The following is a 27,723-nucleotide window of genomic DNA, read 5'->3' as shown; positions in this document are numbered from 1 at the left end:
AGATTACTTAGTCCTAGGGGTTGCAGGAACATGCTCCACCCCAAATTTGCACATCCTGGGGAATACAGACCCACCTCTGCTTGTCGCACCAACTGGGCTGTTACTGAGCTCTAAACTTACCAGCCACTGGGTTAAGTGGTTTCCATAATTACACCTGAGCTCCACAACCACCTCAGTCCCAACTAATCTTAACTCTGTTTTAGAGAAGGAAACCAAAGCTTAGAGACTGAGAATGCTGTTGGAGAGAATTTGGCTGCTATTAAGTAGCAGAGCAGGAATGCAAGCCTATCTTACTCCAAAGCCTGAGCTCTGAACTTCCCTGCTGTTTTGTTCTGTGACCTTCTGTTGACAACATCTGAGACATGAAAGGACAAGACTCTTGCTCTCAACACTAATATGTGGGCCTCACTGGATTAATAATAGCAAGGAATGTGATGCTCACGCAGCACAGTGTAGTTTCGTTTAAGACATCAGCTATGATGGATTTCTAACAAGTGCTCCTGAGGGGCAGAGGCAGCCCTCACCAGGAAAGCTGTGGTCTGGGCTCCCTGCAGACCCAAGGAAGGGCCTTCTCGGGTGCATCTGGCCCCAGCATGTACGTGTTCACTTGCAAGCTCCCTGGGGAAGGGTCACATCACCTCCTGGCACATACAGGGCCAGACGCACAAAGAAGTGCTTTGTAAATGATGGAACTGACACGTGAAGTGGCCAACTGCCTTTGCACATCTTCCTTATCAGCCAAGATGCCCAAAATGTGTCAACAGGATTTCACCTGAAATTTAAAAAAAGAATTAAAACACCAAGTTGATACTCAAGATCTTTATTGATTCAACTGTAACAGCAACCGTTGGTGAAAATTTAATTTTTTCTGTAATTTCCAAACATTTGCTGGTTTGTAAGGACAGTTAGGAAAATCAGAAACAAAAACTTGACCATGGAGTCACACAGGGCTGCCTCAGGACTACACGGTGCCCTCTGCTCTCCATCCACGACAGTGAGATGGACAGAGGGGAAAGGGGACACCCACATCAAGGGAGGTGAAGGGAAGACCAAGGAAAGTACTGGCAGTCTCCACTTTTCCACTCAGAATGGATGGAACTGGGCCACTGGTGGCACAAAGACAGGGAAGGGCATTTCAATATATAAAATATTTTAAAGATGCTTAAAATGGACACCCGAATATGTGGGTGTCGATTTACCCCTGGGTAGCAGAGGATCTCCTCACCCAGGTGAGAAGAGAGGGGTTCCATCTCCAGGTGAAGGAAAGGCACTGGCTCACAGTCTTCAGGGACTGAAACACACCAGGAGCAGGACGCCTCACCACACAGCTCACTCCTCAGCTCTAGTGTTCCTTCCTCACTCTCCTGGTTTCAAGTAAAAATGACCCTTGGCCTGGGCTTGTTTTTTTTTTTTAAAGATTAAGATGGGTGAGGAAAAGGGCACACTGCAGGCAAGAAGAGATACTCCACTAGATTCACGCAATCTCAGATGGCCAGAAATTTTGGTTTTAAGCACTGGCAAGAGCTCCCTTTGGAAATTTCAATGTGGCCAAATTTCAAGCATTGCAGCATCTCTCTGCCAGCCTCCCACTCGTTGAAAGGTGGCAGAGTGAAAGTTTAAATACCCCAAGAATGTGTTTCATCTCAGTACTATTTTTCATTCAGGATCCAGGCAGTACAGTCTGCCAGGGCTGCAGGCAGAAGCAAAGAGACACCATAGATCATCTGAAAAGGGAAATACTTCTCCTAAATCTAAGCTTTGCCAAAAGGTATCAATTTCCAGGCCCATCCAGAGAAAGAAATGTCAATTCCACAGGGTGGGAAAGGTGACATGAACAGACTGTATCATTCCTCAGACTGCAGTCAGAAATGTCATGAGCTAGGCTCAGGGGAACTCCAATTATCAGTTGGTAAAACATGACTAGAACAAGAAATGTGCCTGGGGTGTAAGCATTCTAAATAATTGTGACCCAGCTGCCTCAAGATCTGATGTCATGTTTTATTTAAAGCTGGGAGGTAAAGAAGTTGGTGGTGGTAGGGGTACCACTGTATGGTCACTATGCCCCCTGTGAAGTCCAGACAGAAACTGCCCTCCCAAGTAAACACTGCTTCTTTAAAACAGACACTAACCCCTCCTAGATGCCATGCATAGGTAAGAGATTGGGTTTCGCAGATTAATAAATAGCTGCCCGTGTGCATACAGTCCAGAGACATGCTAAGACGGGTAAGTTCTGACCCAGAGAGACAAGCACTGGCTCTCCTGTCTGGAGGGGAATGTAAGGGGCTGAGGGCCGTGGCTTCAAAGAGCCAAGATACTGATACCCCATAAAGTCTCCAAGATGAAAACAGAAAAGGACTGTTTCTGGAATATTGCTGCCAATACAATGAGCACCTTACACCAGGTGCCTTGATGCAAAGCAGGCACTGGCTGAGCGACAGCCTCTGGGGTAAAGCCCATACATCTAGCAGGAAATGTCTGAACTGGGAAGTTGAGGTCCGAGAGATGCAAAGAGCTGGTAACCCAGACAGCAAAAATAAAGACCATCTATTTTGACTCCACCTTAAAATCAGAAGTAAAAAAATTTGTTTGAAGGTGCTTTAAAGACAAGTTCCTTACTTCTAGAAGTACCTTTTCTTCTTTTTTTTAAATAGCTGCCTTAGCAGCATTGCTTTTTATTCAAGTATACTCTAAAGCAAGCAGGGCTACAGATAAGAAAATGCTGGGAAGTGTCAGAGTGTAAATCTAAAGAATTTGCACCCTTAAGATGTCTGAAACCCCCAAAAACTTGGCATTGGTGCCAGGGACACAGAACAGACATCCACTAAAAATGTGCTAAACTGGCGAGCTTCATCGAAGCTTCTCTCAAGGGTGAAGCCAGGATTGGTTCTTTATAAGAACCTGTTTCCATTAGGAAGCCCAGGGTGAGGCAGGTGTGCAGAGTTAACTTTTACTGGATGTAAAGATCAAGCACAGACAGATCTCTTATTCCCAGAAGTCCACCCCATTTACTGAGGTGGTTTTTTGGGTGGGAGACCTGACCCAAGTCTGCTTTAGCTGGCGTGGTTTGAGAGAGCAGGTGCCAAGCATCAACTGGGGGGGACCTGGCTTCTGGATACTATCGGCTTTGTTACTCTGAATCTGAATGGTTAGCTCTTCTTCAGCCCAGTAACCCACCACCTAATTCATGTTTGCTCCCTTTGTTTGACAACCCCGACTGATCCATTTGAATGGCTCAACGAGAAGGCTCCAGTGCCCTTTGTCAATTCCTGGATAAAGGAGAAAGCGAGCAAGCAGTATTGTCTTTTAGAGGTATCAAGTCAAGGACTTAGCATCCTTGGGCCACTGGTAGTACACAACAGGACAATGTACAAATACTACCCTGGAAATTGCCATTTCTTGCCAACTCTCTCAAAACTGGCAGATGGTTATGGACAGTCCATTTTCCATCTGTTTGTTGATGTATATCTTAGAGAACTATTCTCAGCAACAATACCTCTCTCAGTATAGCATCTAGTTTAAACATAGCTGTTCTTACTGATCTAGTTTCACCCTCTGTTGGGGGAGGGGTCATATTAAGGTATATCCACAAATTCTTTGACACTGCTCCATTCATTAGGTGGGGTGTAACCCCAGTTCCCTTGAGTGTAGCTGGGCTTAGTGGCTTGCTTCTAAGGAACGGGATAGGAAGGTGTGATGATTTGCTTTCGAAGACTGACATAAAAGGCACTGCAGATTCCTCCTTGCTCTCTCTGGGATCGTGTGCTCAGGCAAAGCCAACTGCCATGCTGTAAGGACACTCGTGCTGCCCTAGACAGATCCACACAGGGAGAAACTGAGGCATCTTGCTCACAAAGAGAGCCCAGAAGTGGATTCTCAAGGCCCAAGTGACTGTAGACCCTGCTGAAGTCTTGACTGCAACTTCCTATGGTGCCAATACCACCATGCTAAGCTGCTTCCCAGGTCCTAACCACAGAAACTGACAGATAATGTTTACTCTAAAAGAGATTTTAAGTTTGGGGATAACCTGTTAAATAGCAACAGATAACAAAGATGAAGAATAAAACCCTTGGCTTGGAAGCCTAATAGCTAGAAGCCGGCTTCTCTACACTGTGCTTTAGAGAACACAGTAGCTATTTACACAGGATACGAGAGAGTGGTGAACTCAAGTCACCACACTATGAAGGAGGTAGAACCATGACAATGCACATCTCCTGCTGGAATTTGGAGGGAGGAGGTCATCTCATTAAGATGGATTGTCCCCAGAAGTACAGAAACATGGTTTTCTCCTAAGGAGAAAAGTACAAATAATTAGTAAGATTTTAAGAATCGTCTCACTCAAATGATACCCTAAGGGTGCTCCGAAAAGGCCCAGATAGATTATTCATTAGGGCTTCAACTGTTAGATGATTCCTTCCAAACACTCAGGAGGCTTCCCAGGTGGCTCAGTGGTAAAGAATCCACCTGCTAATGCAGAAGACGCAAGTGACGTGGGTTCAATCCCTGGGTTGGGAAGATCCCCTGGAGTGGGAAATGGCAACCCTCTCCAGTACTCTTGCCTGGGAAATCCCATGGATAGGTGAGTCTGGTGGGGTCACAAAGAGTCAGACATAACTGAGCTACTGAGCACATAAACACACTCAGCAGTAAACCACCTACTAGATTCTGGCTTGCCCTGAAAAATGATTCTATGAGACATGGCACAAAGGTTTCATCTGTTGAAAGTTCATCTATTGCCTTGTGAGATTATCTTTAAAACGCCGATTTATGGAGGCCAAAGTAAATCTAGTGGCCACCAGGAAAGAACTGCACCAAGCACTATGGAGATCCTTACAGAGATGCCTACAGGATGGGCAGCTGCTATATTATATAGCTGATGCTCCCAAGACATACTAGAAATACAGCCTCTGATTAGGAGGCCAAGTGCAGACTCCTTGAGATAGCAACAAAGGGGATCATACCGTCTTGAGACTACTCAAGCTGGTGTTTTATTTCCCACTATTCAGTGAGGGAGCCGAGTTTTCACGTGCAGCAGTAAAGACCCAACAGGGCACGCACTCTGCTCACTGACAGGACGACTACTCGCTGTAGTGGAGTCACGTTCCAGATGATGTGGAGAAAGCAAGCTTCATTTCCAAAGAATCAAGCTCCCAGGGGACAACGAAGTCCTGTGCAAGCTTGTCATGCAAATTACCAACACACCTTAAGTTTTTCCAAGAGTAAGTATAGTGAAATTTGGAGTTTAATAAAAATCAGAACAGAGATACATTAAAAAAGCAGTAAGAAATATTTTTCTGGTCAATTCTTGAGACTGAAAGCATCTCCAAAACCGTGGAGATCCAGCTTATTCCTGAGACATCAACCATCACAAAAGGTTTCACTCTTTAAACAATTCACATTTTGTAGCAGAAAACAGAACAAAGTTCCACAGACATCCTTAGTCTCTTCTAAATGTATTCGCAAACAGGGGCTTCTCAGAGTTCAAAAGAAAAACAGCTTTCCATCTTAGCCAGTTGGCCTGGTACTCTCACCCTGGTATCTCGTCTCTTAAAAAGATGGTTCGGAGCACCAAACCCAACCAGAAATTCCTAGACACCAGTGGCTATTTTACTTGTCTTTCCGTGAGAGGAGTCACTCTCCCAGGATTCCCATGCCAGTCAACAGTCAGGACCATGGGGTGGGGGACGAAGCAGCACAGCGTAAAGGGAGAGAATGAGGCTACCATGAACAACCCAGGGAAGGCAAAATGGCCCAGTCTCACAGTCCACCCACTACGAACTCCAAACATGCACAGCCAACACTAGAGCGAGAGGAACAAGTCCATAAGGAACCGGGGGAGACAAGGGCTGGTGACAGGGAACAGCAGACTCACCAAGGAACAGTTCTCACCTTCCTAACACCGGAAGATGTATAATTAAAAAGTTGCTGTTCAAAACTGTACTGAAAACATATCTAAAAATAGGTCTGTACTCATCTTAAAAATAAAAGGTCACTCCTCAGATAAGAGGAGTGACAGATCTTATCAGATACCACAGGTGAGGTATCCTGGATGTACATTTGAAAAATGGCCTGGCAGAGAAAAGGGAAGGAGGCAGGGAAAGACAGGGGAATTCAGAGTACCTTGGGAAGGGTAAGAAAACGGAAGGAACACGTTTTTAAGCCCATGCTTATCTATCTCAGCAGCCAAACAAAGCAGGTCCATAAAGGAAAAAAGTGTAGTTCTTTGCTAAAAACACTCTCAAAGTCAACTTTAAACTAAAAAATCGGAGACAATAAATATCACAATGCTCACTGGACTGAGAAACAATGACTACTGAGCCTGGGTAGGGTACTCAAAAGTTTCAGCGTCTTCCGAGGTCATTCTTGGGTACCATCCTGCAGAGTATACCGTTAGGCCTTATCCAACATGCTTCTGTCCCATGGAAGGGACCCGATCGGGAGCAGGAGAAATCACCTGGATAGCTCAGGGTACAAAAGGGCCACAGGCAACAAGATGCAATCAGGGAGGGATGGGAGAAGGGGAGCAACGAACAACTGGTGACACAGGACTCCCTTCTGATGTAGAATTAGAAAGTGTCTGCACAACTGTGCAAAGTAAAGGAACAGGAAGATGAACTATAATACGAAAGACAGAATACATTCCTCCCAGAGCAAGGAGGGGAAGTGGACCTCAAAACAGTGCCCCAGGGTAATGCTACTCGAGTTGTACAAAGTGTGTACTATCCCCAAGGACAAACACTGCAAAGTAAAAGGGAAAGCAGCTCTCTTCCTGTTTACCATTTCCCTCCAGTGGTTTTCAGGACCCCCAAACCCAGGCTCTTGCAAGACTGAAACCTGGGCAGGACAGTGAGGAGAGAGAGTAAGAACAGGAATGATGCTGAACCCATCAAACCTCTGTATCACTTCCCCAGACTCCCCAGCCAGTCAGTTATTAGTAGGTTGATAATGGATTTGGGATTAAAAAAAATGCGGGTGGGGTGGGGAGGGGAACCAGAGTTTAACTGTTTTCCTCTATGGGCTGCTTAGTTCTACAGAAATATGTCAAGAGTCTTCAATCTAACTGTCTAACTGGGAAGGGGAACAGGAAACAGGGAGAAGAAATGGTCAGATGCAGCTCCTCTTTGCATCCTTTGGCACAAGGGGAAGGAGAAGGGGGAGGAGACAGCAACGGGGATTGCTGGTACTGCCTCTTCTGTCTTTGCATCGATGATCCTATCAGCCGAATCAGGTACACACATGTATCAGTGTTGCTGCTTTTCTTCTGATCCTCAAAGGACAATCAGATGTCCATCTCAAACTGAGCATCATCCCCTGGTTAGAATGAAGAAAAGGAAAAGTTGGGCACAAAAAGGAAGAGCAAAACAATTTTAACTAACATTCCCTCTGCACAAGAGTCAAAACAGAATTCAAACTGCCCCATTCTCTGTAGCCTCGAAACAACTATTCTGCTCTGCCTTGGCTGGTCTTTTTAATCTGGGGGGCAACAAAAGAGTGGCAGTCACATCACCCACGGGCAGGAGCAATTATGGGAAAGGATACAAGTGAAAACTTCCCAAGTTTCACTCTCCTTTGTCCGAGGTTGACCAAACAGGAGCTTGTAGAGAGCTCTTGGCCATTTATCAAGTCAGCACACTCTTCTGGAAGCTCTGAATTTTTAGCCCTGCTTGGAATAACACTCTGTCCATCAAAAACTCCTTTGGAATTTGACAAAGTAGAAAGTTGGCTCATGTACAGGGGCCATGGAGTGCAGCCCAAGGTGTGCTTCAGGAGCTGACCATTTCCACAGACATGGATAGGACTTATTATTAATGGTCAACGTGTGTGTGAGTGTGCGGGATGGGGGAGGGGGTGTGTGTGTACTGAAATAGGCTGTCCTGAAAATGGGGTGAAAATGGTTTTCTCTACACCATAAAAAAGACATTCTCTTTATAAGAAGCAAGGTCTATTTCCAAGGGTGATGGAAATGGGAGTTATTAGATTCTGCTTTGTGTGTGTGCGTTATCCCTAGTCCAACAAAGTCCAGGTTCAAGAAGTCATCTTTGGTATTTACCATTGCCTGATTTTGGATTCTTCCTCACCCCCACCCCTCTCCTAGATTAGATTTGGCTATGGTTTAGAACTCGGGTTTCCAGAACATCTCAGTAAGTTTCTTGGTGAGGGTAGCCGGGGAACCTCAGAGATGTATGACTGAACATCAGTTATAACTGAAGCATCAACATTTTTCAGACTGACTCGAATCCCAGGGCTATCTCTTGGTCCCTAACACCAGCATCTCTTACCAACTGCATGCTTCCTGTCATGATTGTTCAAGTTGTTCAAATTGTTTACTTCTACTTTGGAGTCTTCAATTAAGGTGCCGGGGCTGGTGACTCCTGGGATATTGGGCAGATGGCAGGGCGGGGTCTGAGCCATAGGAGAGTTGCGACGATCCAACAAAAACTTTCGATCATAAATGATTCGAGTTCCTGGAAAACAGGGTTTAAAGGAGACGGAAGTTTTATATCTTGTTTCAAATATAATTTTACACCAATGAAAGTAGAAAGTTACCTTCCCTTTCTTTGCTTTGAAAAATAAGAACTAGTAACAGTTCAAAAAGGCAGCTGAAATTATGAAGAATGAATCATTCTGGAGAGCAGAAAACTTAGGTCAAGTTTGAATTATTTAGGATGGAAAGTTTTCTAATACAGATTTTACTTTTTACCACCTTAAACAGGGAACAATCCAACCCTTTCTCGGTGAATCAGGGTGAGTATGAAATTCATTTATTATGCTATGTTGTAACCTAGGAAGTCTCAGGGCCTATTCAGCTGATGATCTGTACTCTCCTTAGACCGAACAGGATTCAGATAGCTAAGGCTGTGCTCGTGGCCCTCCCCACCAGTTTCCTTGTCTCCTCCCTCACTGTTTGGCTAAGAACCATCTTTTTTCCATGTCTTAAGTCAGTGTGGCTGCCATAATCAAATACATGGAACTGGGTGTCTTACACACAAATGTATTTCCTCATAATTCCTGAAATTTCCAAGACAAAGACCCCAGTTTAGTGTGTCTCTGCTGAGCGCTCTCTTCCAGACGTGTTGACACCTTCCCACCGTGTCCTCTCATGAAGGAGAGGGAAGCAAGCGTCTCTTCTGCTGGGGCATTAATCCCACTGTGAGAGCCCCACCCTCAGGACTTCACCTGAACCTAATTACCTCCCAAGGCCCCAGTCCTTGGAGAAGGAAATGGCAACCCACTCTGGTGTTGCTGCCTGGAGAATCCTATAGACAGAGAAGCCTGGCGGGCTACAGTCCATGGGATCACAAAGAGTCGGACATGACTGAAACGACTTAGCAAGCAAGCCCCATTTCTAAATATCACATTGTGGGGGTCTGTGTGTCAATACATGAATGGGGAGAGCACAAGTCAATCTACAGTACATGCTTTACACTCATTCTAACTTAATGTGTCTAATCTGTGGGGTTTGGAAATTGGTGATCTGATTTCAACACTATGTAAAATAAGAGCAAACAGGCTGGGAAGGAGCCTGATGGTTTTCCAATGATCTAAGGGAAGGAGCTTCAGTGGATGGATTTTGTTCTGTCACCAGCGCCCTCCCCCCAACCTTTTATTCATGGCTAGGTTTCAGAAGGGTGAGATTTTTGCTGTGAGATGTTCTTACTAACATTCATGTTGCAAGTCAGAACAAGACTATTCTTACTTCTGTAGTATACTAAACTCAGAAACTCTTGGGGTGAAGTGGTGAAAAAAGAGGAAAGGATAAAACAAACTTTCTATTTCTAAATTATAGATCAGCAACAATACCAACATTAAAGCACTGTAAATGAACCAAGTAGAAAACAAGTAATAGAGAGTCAACCTAAACATGTCGGGTGTAACAGGACGTTTGACAAACTCCTATTACTGTGCAGAGGCAATAAAAATATTTTTTACTGCCTTGAGATATAATTCACATACAATTCAAAGTGTGTAATTCAGTAGATTTTAGTATACTCCTGGAATGGTGCAACCATCCCCACAGTCTTTTTCTTTTTTGCTTTTGACTGCAACACATTGACTTGTGGGATCTTAGTTTCTCAAGCAGAAACTGAACCCAGGCCACAGCAGTGAAAAAGCCAAATCTAACCACTGGACCACTAGGGAATTCCCACCACAATCTACCTTAGAACACTGTCATCCTCTCCAGAAGATAACCCATATACATTCAGCAGCCCCTCCCCACTTTCCTCCACCCTCGGCAGCCTAGGCAACCATGAATCTGTTCTCTGTCTCCACAGATCTGCCCATTCTAGGCATTTCATATAGGTGCAACTATGTAGTATGTGACCTTTTGTGACGGCTCCTTTCACTTGCACGTTTTTAAGATTCATTCATGTTTGGCATTTATCAGTACAGCTGATCCTTGAACAATGCAACTTAGCACTTTTTCAATTGTAAGTACTACAGCACTATACAGTCAGTGTTGGCTGAATCCATGGATGCCGAGGGCCAATGATAAGTACACGTGGATTAACCCCCATGCTGTTTTAAGGATCAATTGTACTTAATTTATGTTTATTGACAAATAATGTTCTGTATGTATTAACGTATATCACATTTTATCAATCTGCCCATTGATGGACATCTGGGTTTTTTCCATTTTGAGTAATGCTGCTGTAAACACTCATGCACAAGTGTTGGTGTGAACTCCTGGGTATGTAAGACAGACTTGCTGGATTATATGGCTTTTACCTTTTGAGGAACCACCAGGCTTGTTTTCCAAAGTGGTGGCACCATTTTCCATTCCCATCAGCAGTATATAAGGGTTCCAGTTTATATACATTGTAGCCAACACTTTCCTTTTTTATTTTTCACTTTTCCTTTTGGCCCTTCCCCAGGGCATGCAGGATCTTAGTTCCCCAAACAGGTATGAAACCCCAGCCCTCAGAAGTGACAGCATGGAGTCCTAAGCACTGGTCTGTCAGGGAATTCCCTTTTTATCTTTTTTATTACAGCCATCCGAGTGGGTGTGAAGTGGTATCTCATGGTGTTTTAATTTGCATTTCCTTGATAGCTAAAGGTGCTGAGCATCTTTTCACATATGCCTATTGGCCATTCCAACAAATATCTTCTTTGGAGAAATGTCTTTGGTCCATTTTTTAAAGGGTTGTCTTTTTACCACTACACGGTACAAGTTCTTTATATATTATGAATACAAGCTTTTTAAAAAAAAATTTTATTTTATATTGGAGTATAGCTGATTAACAATGTTGTGTTAATTTTGGGTGTACAACAAAATGATTCTGTTGCATATATACATGTATAAAAGCTTCGTATTCATAGATGCTTCGGAAGTATTTTCTCCTGTGAGGTGCCTTTTAAATTTTTTTCCAAAATTTTAAATTTTAATAAAGTCCAATTTATGTCTTTTTCTTTGGTTGCTTGTGATTTTGGTGTCATATCTAAGAAACTTGCCTAACCAAGGTCACAAAGATTTGTGCCTATGTTTTCTTCTAAGAGTTTTACAGCATTTCAGTTCAGTTCACTTGCTCAGTTGTGTCCGACTCTTTGTGACCCCATGAATTGCAGCACGCCACGCCTCCCTGTCCATCACCAACTCCCGGAGTTCACTCAGACTCACATCTATCGAGTCGGTGATGCCATCCAGCCATCTTATCCTCTGTCGTCCCCTTCTCCTCCTGCCCCCAATCCCTCCCAGCATCAGAGTCTTTTCCAATGAGTCAACTCTTTGCATGAGGTGGCCAAAGTACTGGAGTTTCAGCTTTAGCATCATTCCTTCCAAAGAACACCCAGGGCTGATCTCCTTCAGAATGGACTGGTTGGATCTCCTTGCAGTCCAAGGGACTCTCAAGAGTCTTCTCCAACACCACAGTTCAAAAGCATCAATTCTTCGGCGCTCAGCCTTCTTCACAGTCCAACTCTCACATCCATACATGACCACACGAAAAACCATAGCCTTGACTAGACGGACCTTTGTTCACAAAGTAATGTCTCTGCTTTTCAATATGCCATCCAGGTTGGTCATAACTTTCCTTCCAAGGAGTAAGCGTCTTTTAATTTCATGGCTGCAGTCACCATCTGCAGTGATTTTGGAGCCCCCCAAAATAAAGTCTGACACTGTTTCCCCATCTATTTCCCATGAAGTGGTGGGACCAGATGCCATGATCTTCATTTTCTGAATGTTGAGCTTTAAGCCAACTTTTTCACTCTCCACTTTCACCTTCATTAAGAGGCTTTTTAGTTCCTCTTCACTTTCTGCCTTAAGGGTGGTGTCATCTGCGTATCTGAGGTTATTGATATTTCTCCCGGCAATCTTGATTCCAGCTTGTGCTTCTTCCAGCCCAGTGTTTCTCATGATGTACTCTGCATAGAAGTTAAATAAGCAGGGTGACAATATACAGCCTTGACGTACTCCTTTTCCTATTTGGAACCAGTCTGTTGTTCCATGTCCAGTTCTAACTGTTGCTTCCTGACATGCCTACAGGTTTCTCAAGAGGCACGTCAGGTGGTCTGGTATTCCCATCTCTTTCAGAATTTTCCACAGTTTATTGTGATCCACACAGTCAAAGGCTTTGGCATAGTCAATAAAGCAGAAATAGATGTTTTTCTGGAACTCTCTTGCTTTTTCCATGATCCAGCAGATGTTGACAATTTGATCTAGTGCTCACATTTAGGTCCTGGAGTCATGGGGTCCAATTCTGGTTTTTGTGTGTGGACATCCAGTTGCACCAGCATGATTTGTTGAAAAGACTATTATTGAATATTTCCCCATTTAAATGTCTTAGTATCCTTGTCAAAGATCAACTGGCTATAATTGTGAGGGTTTATTTCTGGGCTTCCATTGATCGATGTGTATCCTTATGACAGTAGTACACTCTCTAGATCTGTAACAACTTTTGAAACCAAGTGAGTCTCCTAACATTGTTTTTCTTTTTCAAGATTGCTTGAGGTTATTTTAAGTCTCTTATTAAAGTTCCATATATGCATTTTAGGGTCAGCCTGTAAACTTCTGCAAAGAAGCCAGTGGGAATTTTGATGCGGACTGTGCTCTGAATAAATTTGGGGAGTAGTACCATCTTAACAATATTGAGTCTTCCAATCCATGAACATGGATGGTCTATTTATACAGACATTTATAGATAAATGTCTATCTTTATTTCAAGAATGTTATACAGTTTCCATAGTATAAGTTTCATGCTTTTTTGGATTAAATTTATACCTATGTATTTTATTATTTTTATGCTATTGTAAGTGGAATTATTTTATTTCATTTTTGGATTGTTCATTGAAAGATACAAACACAACTGGGTTTTGTATACCAATCTTGTATTCTGAAGCTTTACTAAACTCAATTAATTTTAACAGTTTTTCAGTGAATTTTTAAGTTACATTTGGTTTTAAATGGACACACAAAATAAACAATTCAGAAGAGAAGCCATTCTGAAGAATTATGACTTTAATGATGCTGTTAATGTTCTCAAATATGGCCAGGTAAAATATGGATACAAAACCACAGTATTTCATGTGTTTGAATTTTAGATCACTGGAAGCTAAAAAAATTGCTGCAGATATATGGCAGAAAAAAGGAATCAACCCGTCGGTGACTAAGGATTCTATGGTGTAATTCAAAAGCATTTAATATTCAAAAAACCAAAACTATCAAAAGAAAAACATTACATCAAAGGAAACGATTAGCAAGGTGAAAAGGCACCCTTCAGAATGGGAGAATAGCAAATGAAGCAACTGACAAACAACTAATCTCAAAAATATACAAGCAACTCCTACAGCTCAACTCCAGAAAAATAAACGACCCAATCAAAAAATGGGCCAAAGAACTAAATAGACATTTCTCCAAAGAAGACATACAGATGGCTAACACACACATGAAAAGATGCTCAACATCACTCATTATCAGAGAAATGCAAATCAAAACGACTATGAGGTACCATTTCACGCCAGTCAGAATGGCTGCGATCCAAAAGTCTACAAGCAATAAATGCTGGAGAGGGTGTGGAGAAAAGGGAACCCTCTTACACTGTTGGTGGGAATGCAAACTAGTATAGCCACTATGGAGAACAGTGTGGAGATTCCTTAAAAAACTGGAAATAGAACTGCCTTATGATCCAGCAATCCCACTGCTGGACATACACACTGAGGAAACCAGAAGGGAAAGAGACACGTGGACCCCAATGTTCATCGCAGCACTGTTTATAATAGCCAGGACATGGAAGCAACCTAGATGTCTATCAGCAGATGAATGGATAAGAAAGCTGTGGTACATATACACAATGGAGTATTACTCAGCCATTAAAAAGAATACATTTGAATCAGTTCTAATGAGGTGGATGAAACTGGAGCCTATTATACAGAGTGAAGTAAGCCAGAAAGAAAAACACCAATACAGTATACTAACGCATATATATGGAATTTAGAAAGATGGTAACAATAACCCTGTGTACGAGACAGCAAAAGAGACACTGATGTATAGAACAGTCTTATGGACTCTGTTGGAGAGGGAGAGGATGGGAAGATTTGGGAGAATGGCATTGAAACATGTATAATATCATGTATGAAACGAGTTGCCAGTCCAGGTTCTATGCACGATACTGGATGCTTGGGGCTGGTGCACTTGGACGACCCAGAGAGATGGTATGGGGAGGGAGGAGGGAGGAGGGTTCAGGATGGGGAACACATGTATACCTGTGGCAGATCCATTTTGATATTTGGCAAAACTAATACAATATTGTAAAGTTTTCAAAAATAAAATAAAATTTAAAAAACAAAAACAAAAAGAAAAGAAAAACAGTAAGACTTGACTATAAATAAAATGCCAGGAAAAAAACCTTTTTTGTCCTTTTTTGATACCGTGTTTACTGTGAAATTATATAAATTCCAAGACAATTTAAAAACCTAAAATATTCAGGGTCTCTTAAAAATGTGCATGCATAGACACATCTTATGAAGCAAGAACTTCCAGTAATTCAATTTCAACTGCCAGTCACATTTATGCTAGCCCAATTCAATGTCAACCAACGCATCCATAACTAACTAGAGAAAAGTTAACCGTAAATCTCTAATGGAAAGGCAGACGTACCAGGGAAGTAGAGGCAGGACAGGTAGATGGTATAATGTCATATGCTGCTGCTGCTTAGTTGCTTCAGTCGAGTCCGACCCTGTGCGATCCTATGGACTGCACTGCAGCCTGCCACGCTCCTCCATCCTTGGGATTCTTCGGGCAAGAACACTGGAGTGGGTTGCCATGCCCTCCTCCAGAGGATCTTCCCCACCCAAGGATTGAACCCAGTCTCCTGCATTGCAGGCAGATTCTTTACTGCCGAGCCACCAGGGAAGCCCCATAATCTCTTATGGTGGAGAGCTAAAACTGACAGACTGAGACACAGAGGTTTAACTAATTTATAGAGTTTTAAAGGTAACTACCCAGGGCTTCCCTGGTGGCTCACTGGTAAAGGATCCACCTGCCAATGCAGGAAACGTCGGTTCCATCTCCGATCTGGAAAGACCCCACATGCTGCAGACCAACTAATCTCACGTGCCACAAGTACTGAACCTGTGCTCTAGAGCCCAGGAACCACAACTGAGCCCACACGCCTCAACTCCTGAAGCCTGAGTGCCCCAGAGCCCACGCTCCACGACAAGAGAAACCACTGCAAGGAGAAGCCCACGCACCACAACTAGAGAGCGGCCCCCACTTGCTGCACCTAGAGGAAAGCCTGCACAGCAACGGAGACCCGGCACAGCCAAAAATAGATAAATAATAAATACATACTAAGAATAAATAAATAAAGGTAACTACTCAGAAGAACCAAAAACAATAAACAATTCATAAGGAAATACGAAGTACAGAAAGTAATGAAAGTGTCCCGTATCCCTCATTTTCATAACAGGGAGTCAACAGTACCCTCTAATGTTAAGAAATCAAGAAATTGTGGTATAAATATATGTTATTTATAGCAACAGTGGCTAACCAGAAAAATCACTACAAACAGAAACTGTTAGAAGCAGCAGTCTATTGGCATTTTACTTTGCATTTTAGGTGCTTCTGTTCAGTTTTCCTTTTTCTATTTTGCTTTTAAAACATGCATATTTTAGTCTTCATGTTTGGATTTCAAAACAAATAGGTATCTTTAGATCTAGGTTAACATTAGATATCTATACACATTCTTCATTCCTTGGTGACCAGTTATTTGGATAAATCTAGTACCCTGACCTAGCACTTTCTAAATGCCGACATTACTAGGAAAACATGAGAGTAAAATTGAGTCTTTTTGATGGAGAACAGAGAGTAAGGAGAAAAAGCTTCTACTTTTTGATCTAAAAATTAGTGATTTTCAAATGGCAAGGAAAAAGAGGCAAATAAATGAGATCCAAAATTATGCTTGCCAAGATGGTTTAGTACAGAAAAAAGGTCATTCAAGTCTAAGGGCCTCTTTCAACACCAAGTAGCTTAAACGATAATCAATCCATAATTAAGCTATATACACCCAAGAAATTGTATAACCTGATATAAAACTGCCTAGACAAAGTTCCCTGTAACATGGTTAACTGACAAGGGTAGTAGTTACTATACTTTCACAGAGCCCAGACCATAAAGTTGTTTAAGGCTGCTTCCAGAATTAGAATTAAGCAGCCACTCATGCAAATAAACATCTTAGAATAAGAAACAGAAAGTATCTTGCCCACATTGAACAGGTGGTGACAAAACCCTCCAAGAAGGCTGAGATTAACCTACACCTTCCCAACAATATCCCAGGCAAGAAGGGAGAGTGTGGAGTCAAACAGGGCTTCCCTCAAGGGACTTTCCTCATCAAAGAGGAAAATTTTTCTCATAAAACCGTAGTGGACTCCCTGCTATGATCATTAGGCCAGAACTGAGTCAGATGCCCACCATCCCAGACACTAGGGAAGCCATAGTGTAGCCAGGGTGTATTTTATGGGGCTTGGCACCCTACTACTTTTAAAATAATGAGGAAATCTGGGGTAGCATGAAAGAAGAGGGAACAGCTCTTGGGCTGGAAACCAATAGTGCCAGTACATCCATATTTAATATTTACCTACATTTAAATCCTCATTGTCCATAGTAGAAAACTGTTAGTACCCGAAACTGAGAAATAGCATTAAATCATGTTATTCAGAAATCCAGAGGTAAATGCTAGAAGAAATAGCTGAAAGAGTTTAAAATGGTTTCTCCAGGAATGGAACTAGAAACGAGATGGGACGTTAGACTGTTGCTTTTTGTTATTACCCTAATAATACTATATGCAGAGTATATCATGAGAAACGCTGGGCTGGATGAAGCACAAGCTGGAATCAAGATTGCCGGGAGAAATATCAATAACCTCAGATATGCAGATGACACCACCCTTATGGCAGAAAGTGAAGAACTAAAGAGCCTCTTGATGAAAGTGAAAGAGGAGAGTTAAAAAGTTGGCTTAAAGCTCAACATTCAGAAAACTAAGATCATGGCATCCAGTCCCATGGCAAACAGATGGGGAAACAGTGCAAACAGTTTATTTTGGGGGGCTCCAAAATCACTGCAGATGGTGACTGCAGCCATGAAATTAAAAGACGCTTCCTCCTTGGAAGAAAAGCTATGACCAACCTAGACAGCATATTAAAAAGCAGAGACATTACTTTGCCAACAAAGGTCTGTCTAGTCAAGACTATGGTTTTTCCAGTGGTCATGTATGGATGTGAGAGTTGGACTGTGAAGTGCTGAAGAATTCATGCTTTTGAACTGTGGTGCTAGAGAAGACTCTTGAGAATCCCTTGGACTGCAAGGAGGTCCAACCAGTCCATCCTAAAGGAAATCAGTCCTGAATATTCATTGGAAGGAATGATGCTAAAGCTGAAACTTCAGTACTTTGGCCACCTGATGCAAACAACTGACTCACTGGAAAAGACCCTGATGCTGGGAAAGACTGAAGGCATGAGGAGAAGGGGACGATAGAGGATGAGATGGTTGGATGGCATCACCAACTCAATGGACACGAGTTTGAGTAAACTTTGGGAGGTGGTGATGGACAGGGAGGCCTGGCATGCTGCAGTCCATGGGGTCGCAGAGAGTCAGACACGACTGAGCGACTGAACTGAACTGAACTAACAATACTATATGACTTTTAAAGTTTACTTTCATAGGTAGAAAAATAACAGGGTGACTGCATGAATACTGAAGGCATTTTGCTAAGTCAAACAAGTCAGTCACAAAAGACAAGTATCTTTTGATCCCATGTATATGAGGTACCTGGACTAGTCAAATTCACAGAAAGTAGAATGATGGTTGCCAGTGGCTGGAGGTAAGCAAGTAATAGGGAGTTACTGTCTAATGAATATAAAGTTTCAGTTTGGGAAGATGAAACGAGTCCTGGAGGTGGATGGTGGTGAGAGCTGCACAACAGTGTGCATGCACTTGCTGCCATGGAGCTGTGTGCTTAACACGGTTAAAGCAGCAAAGTTTACGTTATGTACACAGTAAGAAATACACATGATTCAGACTTCCAGCCTCCAGAAATACAAGAAAATAAATTTGTTTAAAGCCTCCCCACACACAATTATCTTTTTAATAGCAAGAGAAAGTGTTTTAGAAATAAAAAGCAAACCCCATTATAAGCAATTGGGGACGGTGAGTGACTCAAAAAAGTATTTGTAAGTATTTATATATATATATATATGTAAATATATATATATATGTATATATGTGTGTGTGTGTGTGTATATATATATATATATATATAAAACAGACTGACACTAGAGCCATGAGGAAATCTAGAAATTTAAAAAACAAAGCACTTGGCAAGTAACCTCAGTATTCCATTAGGAATTTTTAATGTCCTCCATCTATGCCGCATATAAAGGCTCACCAAGAGATCAGAAACAGACACAAGATGAACAAGCAGCATAGTGCATATGTGCTAAGTCTCTCAGCCGTGCCCAACTCCCATGGACTGTAGCATGCCAGGCTCCCTTGTTCCTGGGATTCTCCAGGCAATAATACTGGAGTGGATTGCCATTTCCTTCTCCAAACAAGCCAACAAGTGTTTCCAATACACTCAGAAAGGTAGTCTACCTCTTTCCCTCTCCCCCCACCTCCATCCCAATAGTAAGAAGAGAACATAAGAAGTGAAAAATGCAGAAAGGACTTACAAAGAAAGTGGTTTTCTCTGTTTTTTATTCTACCAGTTTAGGAGGGTGATTAACAAGGTCTGTGTTTCACTATATTAGAGAACATTTTAAATGCATTTCAGTTTTAAACATCTGTTCTTCATGGAGGCTCTGGATGGAACAGACTCCTAAAAGCTCTATGCCAGATAACCCAGAGGAGGGTAAAAGGTGCTTGACCCATTATCCTCCAGGGAGGCTGAGAGTGGTCAAATCACGTTCAGTGTGTACAATCATCAAATCTCTAAAGGGCTAATAAAACCAAGAGAGGGACAAATTTTACATCAGCAAAAGGCACAGTTAGAGCCAGAGGATATTATAACTTAGTATGGTTAAATAATTATGGCAAATGGAAGACATCCAAGGTTTGTGAAAAGTCAATTCTACTGTTCTTTGAGTAACTCCAATTCTCATAACCAGGAGCAAAGATTTCCAAGACATTAATGTCAAAGGATGGCTCCCTACCCAATCACACAGGACTCTGCCAGAGTAGAACACACACCAAGGCTGAAAGGGAAGTTGATAATGACTATGCTCCTATTCAGAAGGTTCTGTGTTAGAAGAAGCCTTAGACAGCATCTGGTGGAAGCCTGTCATTTTACACACGGAGAAAACAACATCCAAAGAAAGATCACCCAGTGAGTGACATAGGAGTCAGGATACCAACACAAATAAGCAAGGCAGTCTAAGCAAGTCTGCCTTTCTTGAGTCTGGCCAAAAAATGATTTGAAACAAATGACTTTTTTAGTTAGTACCAGGTAAAAAGTGGTATACAAACCACAAATTAATCTCAAATGCCAACTGATTTTAAGACTATCAAAATAAAGTACTTCAAATATGTCCACGTCTGTTTGGGTTTGAATATTTGTCTTGAAATAAACCTTCTTCACAAGAACTACCTGGTTCTGGTTCCAGGAAAATGCTGGTTGGATGCACCAGATTGTTGACAGCATCCTGGATCAATTCTTTGGATTAGATTTCACACATGTTGTGGTTTAGCCTCTGTAATGCTAGTAATTAATGAGGGTTCACTGCTTTGGTATGGGGAGAGCACTCAGATTCAAGCCTGGGCTTCATTCCCACTTCTTGTTTTCCTCCTAGTTCACTCCTCTTAGGCACTTAAAAAAATAAAAATAAAAACAATGCAAAATACATATCTACCCATATCTTCTACTTACAGTAAGGAACCTGAACTCATCAATAAACTTCATTAAGTAGGCAAAAGCCTACTGAACATCACTGGTCTAGGTCACTTTATTTATGTGCTGCCTCTTCATTATGGTTCGAGGAACTTATCAGACCAGAGAGTAGTTTCATTTCAGTGTAAAAGCAGCCCAACTCTAACATAAACATTCGCTGGTGATGAGATGAGCACCTCTCTGAGGCCCAAAGAATTAATTACAACATCTTAAAAATGAATCACAAGCCTAGCAAACTTTTGATAGGTACCTCTTAGAATGGACTTCCCAGGTGGCACAGTGGAAAAGCATCCACCTGCCATGCAGGAGACATGGGTTTGATCCCTGGGTCAGGAAGATCCCGTGGAGTAGGAAATGGCAAGCCACTCCGGTATTCTTGCCCGGCAAATCCCATGGATAGGAGCCTGGCCTTAGAACCTAGGGAGCAATCAATGGTCTATCTTCACCAGTCCTCACCTGCTATAAACATCAGGCTATTTCTTTAAAAAATTAAAATTGAATGATACTAAAACCAAAGATGCCACAAGAAGAATTGACAAGTATCTCTTAGGAATATAGATGCAAAAATCCTCAACCAAATATTAGCAAACAGAATTCAGCAACATATAAAAAGGATTATATACCACAATCAATGGTACTTACTCCAGGAATGAGAGGCTGGTACAACATCTGAAAATAATTAACATGATACATCATAGCAACAGACTAAAAAACAAAAATCATAGGATCATTCCAAAAGATACACAAGAAAAAACTGTCTTTGATAAAATCCAACACCCTTTCATAATAAAAATAATCAACAGACTAGGAATAATAGGGAACTTCCTGAACCTGACAAGGAGCATCTATGAAAAACCACAGCTACCATTTTACCTAATGATAAAAGACTGGAGGTTTTCCCATAATACCGAGCACAGGTCAATGGTATCTGTTCTCATTCTCCTGCCATGTTTGTTCAACACTGTACTGAAGCTTCCAGTTCTAGCCAGGGCAATTAGGCAAGAAAACAAACAAAAAAAGTACCTAGATCAATGAGGAAGAAGTAAAACTATCTTTATGCATAGATGACTGTGGTCTTGTATACAGACAATACCAAGGAATCTATAAAAATTGTATTTTCCAGTTACTGATTGTTTATCAAGCATTTTACTTTTTAAAATGACTCAATGACATGAACAGCTTTAGTTCATCAGGGCATTTGTCCTCAAGATCTAAAAGACCATTTATTTAGACACAAATACTCACAAATTTCTGAGCTTTTGGCTTCAAACTGTGGCCTGTGAACCAGGTGAAAATGGCCTTTAAAAACTAGTCATATATCACATAAATAAAAGCAAGATCCTCTATGACCCACCTCCAGGGTAACAGAAATAAAAACAAAAGTAAACAAGTGGAACCTGATTAAACCTAAAAGCTTTTGCACAGCAAACGAAACTAGAAGCAAGGTGAAAAGACAACCCTCAGAATGGGAGAAAATAATAGCAAATGAAACTACTGACAAAGGACTAATTTCCAAAATATACAGGCAGTTCATACAACTCAATGCCAGAAAAACAAACAACCCAATCAGAAAGTGGGGAAAAGACCTAAACAGACATTTCTCCAAAGAAGACTTAAAGATGGCTAACACACACATGAAAAAATGCTCAACATCGCTGATTATTAGAGAAATGCAAATCAAAACCACAATGAGATATCACCTCACACTGGTGAGAATGGCCATCATCAAAAAGTCTACAAACAATACATGCTGGAGAAAAGGGAATGCTCTTGCACTGTTGGTGGCAATGTAAATCGATACAGCCACTATGGTATGGAGACTCCTTAAAAAAACTAGGAATAAAACCACCATATGACCCAGCAATCCCACTCCCAGGCATGTACCGGAGGAAACCGAAATTGAAAAAGACACATGTATCCCATTGTTCACTGAAGCACTAGTTACAATAGCCAGAACATGGAAGCAACCTAGATGTTCATCAACAGATGAATGGATAAAGAAGTTGTGGTACATACACACAATGGAAACATTACTCAGCCATAAAAAGGAACCCATTTGAGTCAGTTCTGATGAGGTGGATGAACCTAGAACATATTATACAGAGTGATGAACTCCGGGAGTTGGTGATGGACAGGGAGGCCTGGCGTGCTGCGATTCATGGGGTCGCAAAGAGTCGGATACGACTGAGCGACTGAACTGAACTGAACTGATGTAAGTCAGAAAGAGAAATACCGTATTCTAACACACATACACGGAATCTAGAAAAATGGTACTGAAGAATTTTTCAGGGCAGCAATGGAGAAACAGAAGTAGAGAATTGACTTATGGTCATGTGGAGAGGGGAGGAGAGGGTGAGATGTATGCAAAGAATAATACGAAAACTTACATTACCGTATGTAAAATAGATAGGCCACAGGAATTTGCTGTATGGCTCAGGAAACTCAAACAGGGGCTCTGTATCAACCTAGAGGGGTGGGATGGGGCGGGAGATGGGAGGGAGCTTCAAAAGGGAGGGGATGTATGTATACCTATGGCTGATTCATGTTGAGGTTTGACAGAAAACAACAAAATTCTGTAAAGCAATTATCCTTCAATTGCTCTCTTCCTTCCAACCAGGTGAACTAGTTTTCCCACGTTAACTTTACCCTGTCTGCTCAGCAAATCTTATTTTTTTTTTTTCATCACATCACAGCCTTTACTGCTGATTGGCAGTGAAGAATCTCCGATATTCACTACTGTAGCTATTTGAGTTCCCAAAATTCTTTTGGCTGATTCCATATAAAAATAGAAAATCTGACATTCCTTAGTTATTGATTATGACATGTCCATATACCAAAATATTTTTTGTCCATACAAATCCATGAAGCCTGAATTTTACTCAAGACAGAATATCAAAAAAATTGAAAGGACATGATCTGCAACTCTTTACACACACACATGTAGTCAAGCCTACAGTTGTCTCCAAACCATGCAAGACCCCTCCCATAAAATCATGAACCCAACACAAATATGCACCCACCACAAAACTGAGTTACATCTTCTGGTACATACTTTGGTGGCTGACGAATATGAGACTAAAGCCAAATCTCCTCTGGAATGACAATACATGTTCATTTTTGTTCCTCTGAGGTAAGTAAATGCCATCTTCCTTGAACACAAGGCAAAGTGACTGAACAACTTTCAACGTGTTTTTCATGCAGTTCTTACATGTAATCATGAAGTCCTTCAGTTAATAACTGAAACTACAGAGCCAAACAAGTACATTTGCTGCTTCAGAAATATATGACTAGAATAAACTCAGGTCACTGTATTAGAAATTTTTCTAACAATGAGACACTGGCCTTCCTTCCCCATATCTACAGAGCTCTATTCACTTCTCCCAACAAAGGAACTAGATTAACACTCAGGACTCTCCCCAAATACTCTTACTTTACTATGGCTCACACCAAGTGGATTCTTTTCCCTTTTTCCTGTCTTCTCCTTTATCCCCAGACCCTTCCAATGGCCTTCAGGGAACCAACCAATCAGAGCAGCCCTTCAGCTGGCAGAGAGGATGCGCAAGGGTGTGAACAAGATTTCAGACTAACAGTTCCCCTCTGGCACTCTTGTTGCGGCAACAGCATACTTTTCCACAGCTGAGGATGTTTCGTAGAAAAGTAAGGCAAAAAGAAAGGCTCAAAGAGGTCTCTTTGTTCATTCCCCAGAGCACAACCCTCTCAACAAGGAGACAGTTCAAAACTCATTAAAAAAAAAAATAAAATAAATAATAAGGCAGCAAAAAGCATCACATTATCTGGCATTCCAGAGATCGAAGAGTCTTCTTAAATGTTTGCAAACTTCCTTTCCTAGGAAAATGTGCATCTTAAGACAGCAGAGGAAAAACCTGGAATAGGAATCAGGACACTAAAGTTTGAGACTACCAACTGACATTAATTAGCTGTATGACACTAACAAGTTACTTAATTTCTCTCAATTATAGAAGGAAAGCATTAGGTCCCTTCCAGCTAACCAGACTGTTACAAAAGTGAAGCAGACATATAATAACTTTACCTTTCATTGAGGCTAGAAGCAGCTTCTCAAAGGATGAACCAAATGTCATCCCTATTCCTCCAGAGGCAGATAAAACAAAACAAAATAAAAACCCAAGGGCATTTTGTTTTGAATTTGGTCAAAAATTTTGTTCTTCCTTAATAATGAGAAAAAGGTACACTTCTAAAAATATGGGAAATATAAGAGGTTACAGAAAGTTTTCATTTCATTTCCCAACTCTCATTTTCCAACCACAGAAGGCAATTTTAAGAAATCTTTTCAAGGGTAAGTTGTATCCTCTGTGGGGAGATGGCAAGTTCATTATGTTGTCAACGTCTCTGCCCAGTCTGATCATACAGGGCCTTCAGCACATCAACGGTTATCTGGAATGCTCTGACCTGTGTATGACACTCTAGTAGCTTGAGACAGGAAATTCTAATCCCCTTCCTTTCTACTAAATAGAGATTTCCAATACAAGCCTACTGTCACTTCCTAAATGTTTTCAAGTCTGAAATATGTAACTTAGCACTTGACTCTACAAGTTTTTCATTTCAGAACTAAAAAGCTTTTCTACCCACCAAGATTTTAAGACCACTGAGAGTGAAGACTGCATTTCCTACTTTTGTCTGTGGTCCCCTTTTGTGCAAAGCACTGCCCTGGACCCACAAAACTCACTGAAGATACCTAACCACATCAATTTAGGTGCCTAAAGGTGACCAAATAACAACCATGATTCAGGGAAAGAAAATTACATAGAAGAGAGGGAAATGTGAACAAATCATCAGAAAACTGGAAATTTTCCAAAGGGGGGGAATTAAATCAGTAAGTACTGTATATCTAGGTGGCGCTGAGGTAATTGCTATAAAATGGTGTTTAAATCCAACCGCAACAGTGCTATATCCTATAAACATATTAGGTAAGCCTTTGTGTTAGAAATTTAAAGATGACAATGTGCTCTACTAATAAATAACAGCTCTGTATAATAGATGAGCTAAGATGTAAGTATTTAAATCTGCAATTAAAAAGCAGAAACCATCTGGAGACAGGGTAAGTGATATTTGAGAAAGTAGCTGAGAACTACGTATGTAGGGAGGAAGGATAAATGATTCAGTATTTCGGGCAGAATCTTTCCCAACACTGCAGGAACTAATTCAGACTATCAGATAGGCATACTTAAAGACTATGCCCTTACTTTAAAAGCATAGAAGCTTGGGTGTTTGAAATATGCCTAAAGGTGCCCTTGCAGTTTTTCCCTCAGAGGAATGATTAATATACAGCTAAAAGTTTAGTTCCTTCCGCGAATAAATAATTATCTGCTACTATGACACTGGTTCTAAACTGCTGGAAGCACAGGCATTACAGAATTCACAAGGAATTCTGGAAGAAGTTATAAATTTCTTTCCGTCACCTCAGAAAACAATATCCATTTCTTAAAAGCTGTCAGTTCAAGTTCAAGACAACCTATGGAGAGCAGATTCTGGTTTGCCAAATCTTTCACGATTAAAAGGCAAGAAGATTTCAGCATGCTCAGAGGCTGGCCTTGACCAGATGAGGTCAGGAGGGAGGTTTCTCCAATGAGGTAAGCCACCTCACTAGAAACTCCACTGTTCCACAAAGTTACAACCTCCTTAAGCCCAGTTCTCCACTTGTATCAACGAACGTCTCCTGCCTGGATCATTTAAACTTATTCCAAGGCAGCCACGCCACCCCTAGTCGCCTGGGTGGATTCCTCTGTAGAGCTCTCGCCGAGATTTTTTATTCCTTGTTGGCAAGATCTTCTTACTCTACCGTCTTGATATTGTGCAACGATTAAAAAATGGCCCAGGCCTAACAGCAAGGGATTGGTTGGAGCACAACTGGTGAGCCCAGCCCACAGGAACTAAGCTAGTAATCCCGTAGACAGCAAGGGCTGCCAGCAAAGTCCCAACCCTCTAGCGAGAGGCCACCATCAAAAAGCTAAGTAACCAAGTTAAAAATGAAGCACCATCCCCTTCATGAGGTCCCTCAAGATCGCTCTCCAGTCTTCTCCCTCTGGAGAAAAGCCTAGTCAGGGGACAGGCAACCTTTGAGCTCCCTTTTCCCGTGACCAATTAATTCCACGCTCTTCACCTCTACCCCAGTGTTCTTCCTTGTAAACAGTCTTGGTCGCACTTTGAAAAGCAGTGCTCAGGGACCCCGCCTCTGCACGGCCCCTTCCCCCGGATGAAGCAGTCCCGCCGGGGAGGGTACCGTCTTCCACCAACCTCCACAGGCGTCGCCGCCAAAACTCTACCCTCAAGGCTGCCAGCGCTCCTTTCCCTGGGCTATTACTTGAGCATGATTTTATCACTCCTCCGCCAGCCTGGGGACTCCCCCCACCCGTGGGGCCTCGTCCAGCAAAGTAAACAATGCTGTCAAAGCAGGATAACACTGGGCGAGGCTTCCAAACTCCGCATTCCAGCCTCCCCCCTCCCGGAGTTCTAGAAGCAGCAAAACAAGTCATCGCAGGGTCCCACGAGCAAACTACTCTCCCCAACTTCCTTTCTAAAAAGGCCGGGAGACAGCTCCAAGATCAAGCTTCAATGTGCACAAAGACACTATATGTGGCAGAGGGAATGAGGAGCGAGTGCAAAGCCAAGTGTAGACGAATTTGCCCTGGAGTACGAGGGCGGGGGGAGGAGAAAACTGGGTCGAGTGCGTAAACCTGCCACGAAGCGGGAACAGGGGCTTTTTCTTCACGAGAGAGCCAGCCACGTTCCCAGAGTGGGCACGCGCTGAATAGAGTTGCAGGAGATAGAGAACGCGAAGTTAAGGTTCTCGAAAGCAGTCTCAAGGGGGTTTCGGGGGAAGCCCCAAGAAAGGGGCTTTGGAGGAGCCGGGGTGGCCCGAGCGGCCCCGAGTGGATACGCCCTGAGTTATGGATACGCCCTGAGTTAAAGGACCGTGGCGGGAAACTGCGGGGACACCGCGGAGGTTAGCGCGGGCGCGCTCGGGTGCCGGCAGACGGCTCGGGTGAGGGTCGCGGGGGCGCCGACGCTCACCTCCCGGTGTGGTGGAGAAGAGCGTCCCCCCGGGCGTGGTGCAATAGTCATGAGGTAGCTGCGCGGCGTCGCTGATGGGCACGGTGCGGGTGGGGATGGCGCGGCTCTGGCTGGGCTGGTGGCCGCTGCCGGCGGACGAGGACATGGCTCTGGGCGCGGGCTCTCGGGCTTTGTCCGGCGGGCGGGCAGGCGGGCGGCGGCGGCGGCTGAGGGCCCGGGCTGCTCCAGCTGCTCAGGCGGGCCGAAGGGCGGGCGGGGCTAGGCGCGCTCCGCTCGCTCCGCGCTCGCTTCCTCTTGCTCCCTT

The 27,723-nt window shown here is 42.6% G+C and overlaps 1 protein-coding gene across 1 annotated transcript; it reads right to left on the bottom strand.

The window, feature by feature from the left end:
* Positions 1-804: 804 nt before the first annotated feature.
* Positions 805-27,723, bottom strand: EIF4EBP2 (eukaryotic translation initiation factor 4E binding protein 2). Its single transcript, XM_006051167.4, has 3 exons — positions 27,420-27,723; positions 8,277-8,462; positions 805-7,308 (listed from the first exon to the last, which is right to left on the bottom strand). Exons 1-3 carry the CDS (start codon positions 27,562-27,564, stop codon positions 7,277-7,279), a joined length of 363 nt encoding a protein of 120 aa, XP_006051229.1. The 5' UTR covers positions 27,565-27,723; the 3' UTR covers positions 805-7,276.

This window comes from Bubalus bubalis, chromosome 4 (genome assembly GCF_019923935.1).
Source record: "Bubalus bubalis isolate 160015118507 breed Murrah chromosome 4, NDDB_SH_1, whole genome shotgun sequence".
Taxonomy (NCBI): Eukaryota; Metazoa; Chordata; class Mammalia; order Artiodactyla; family Bovidae; genus Bubalus; species Bubalus bubalis.
This window is presented reverse-complemented; position numbering and strand designations above follow the sequence as displayed.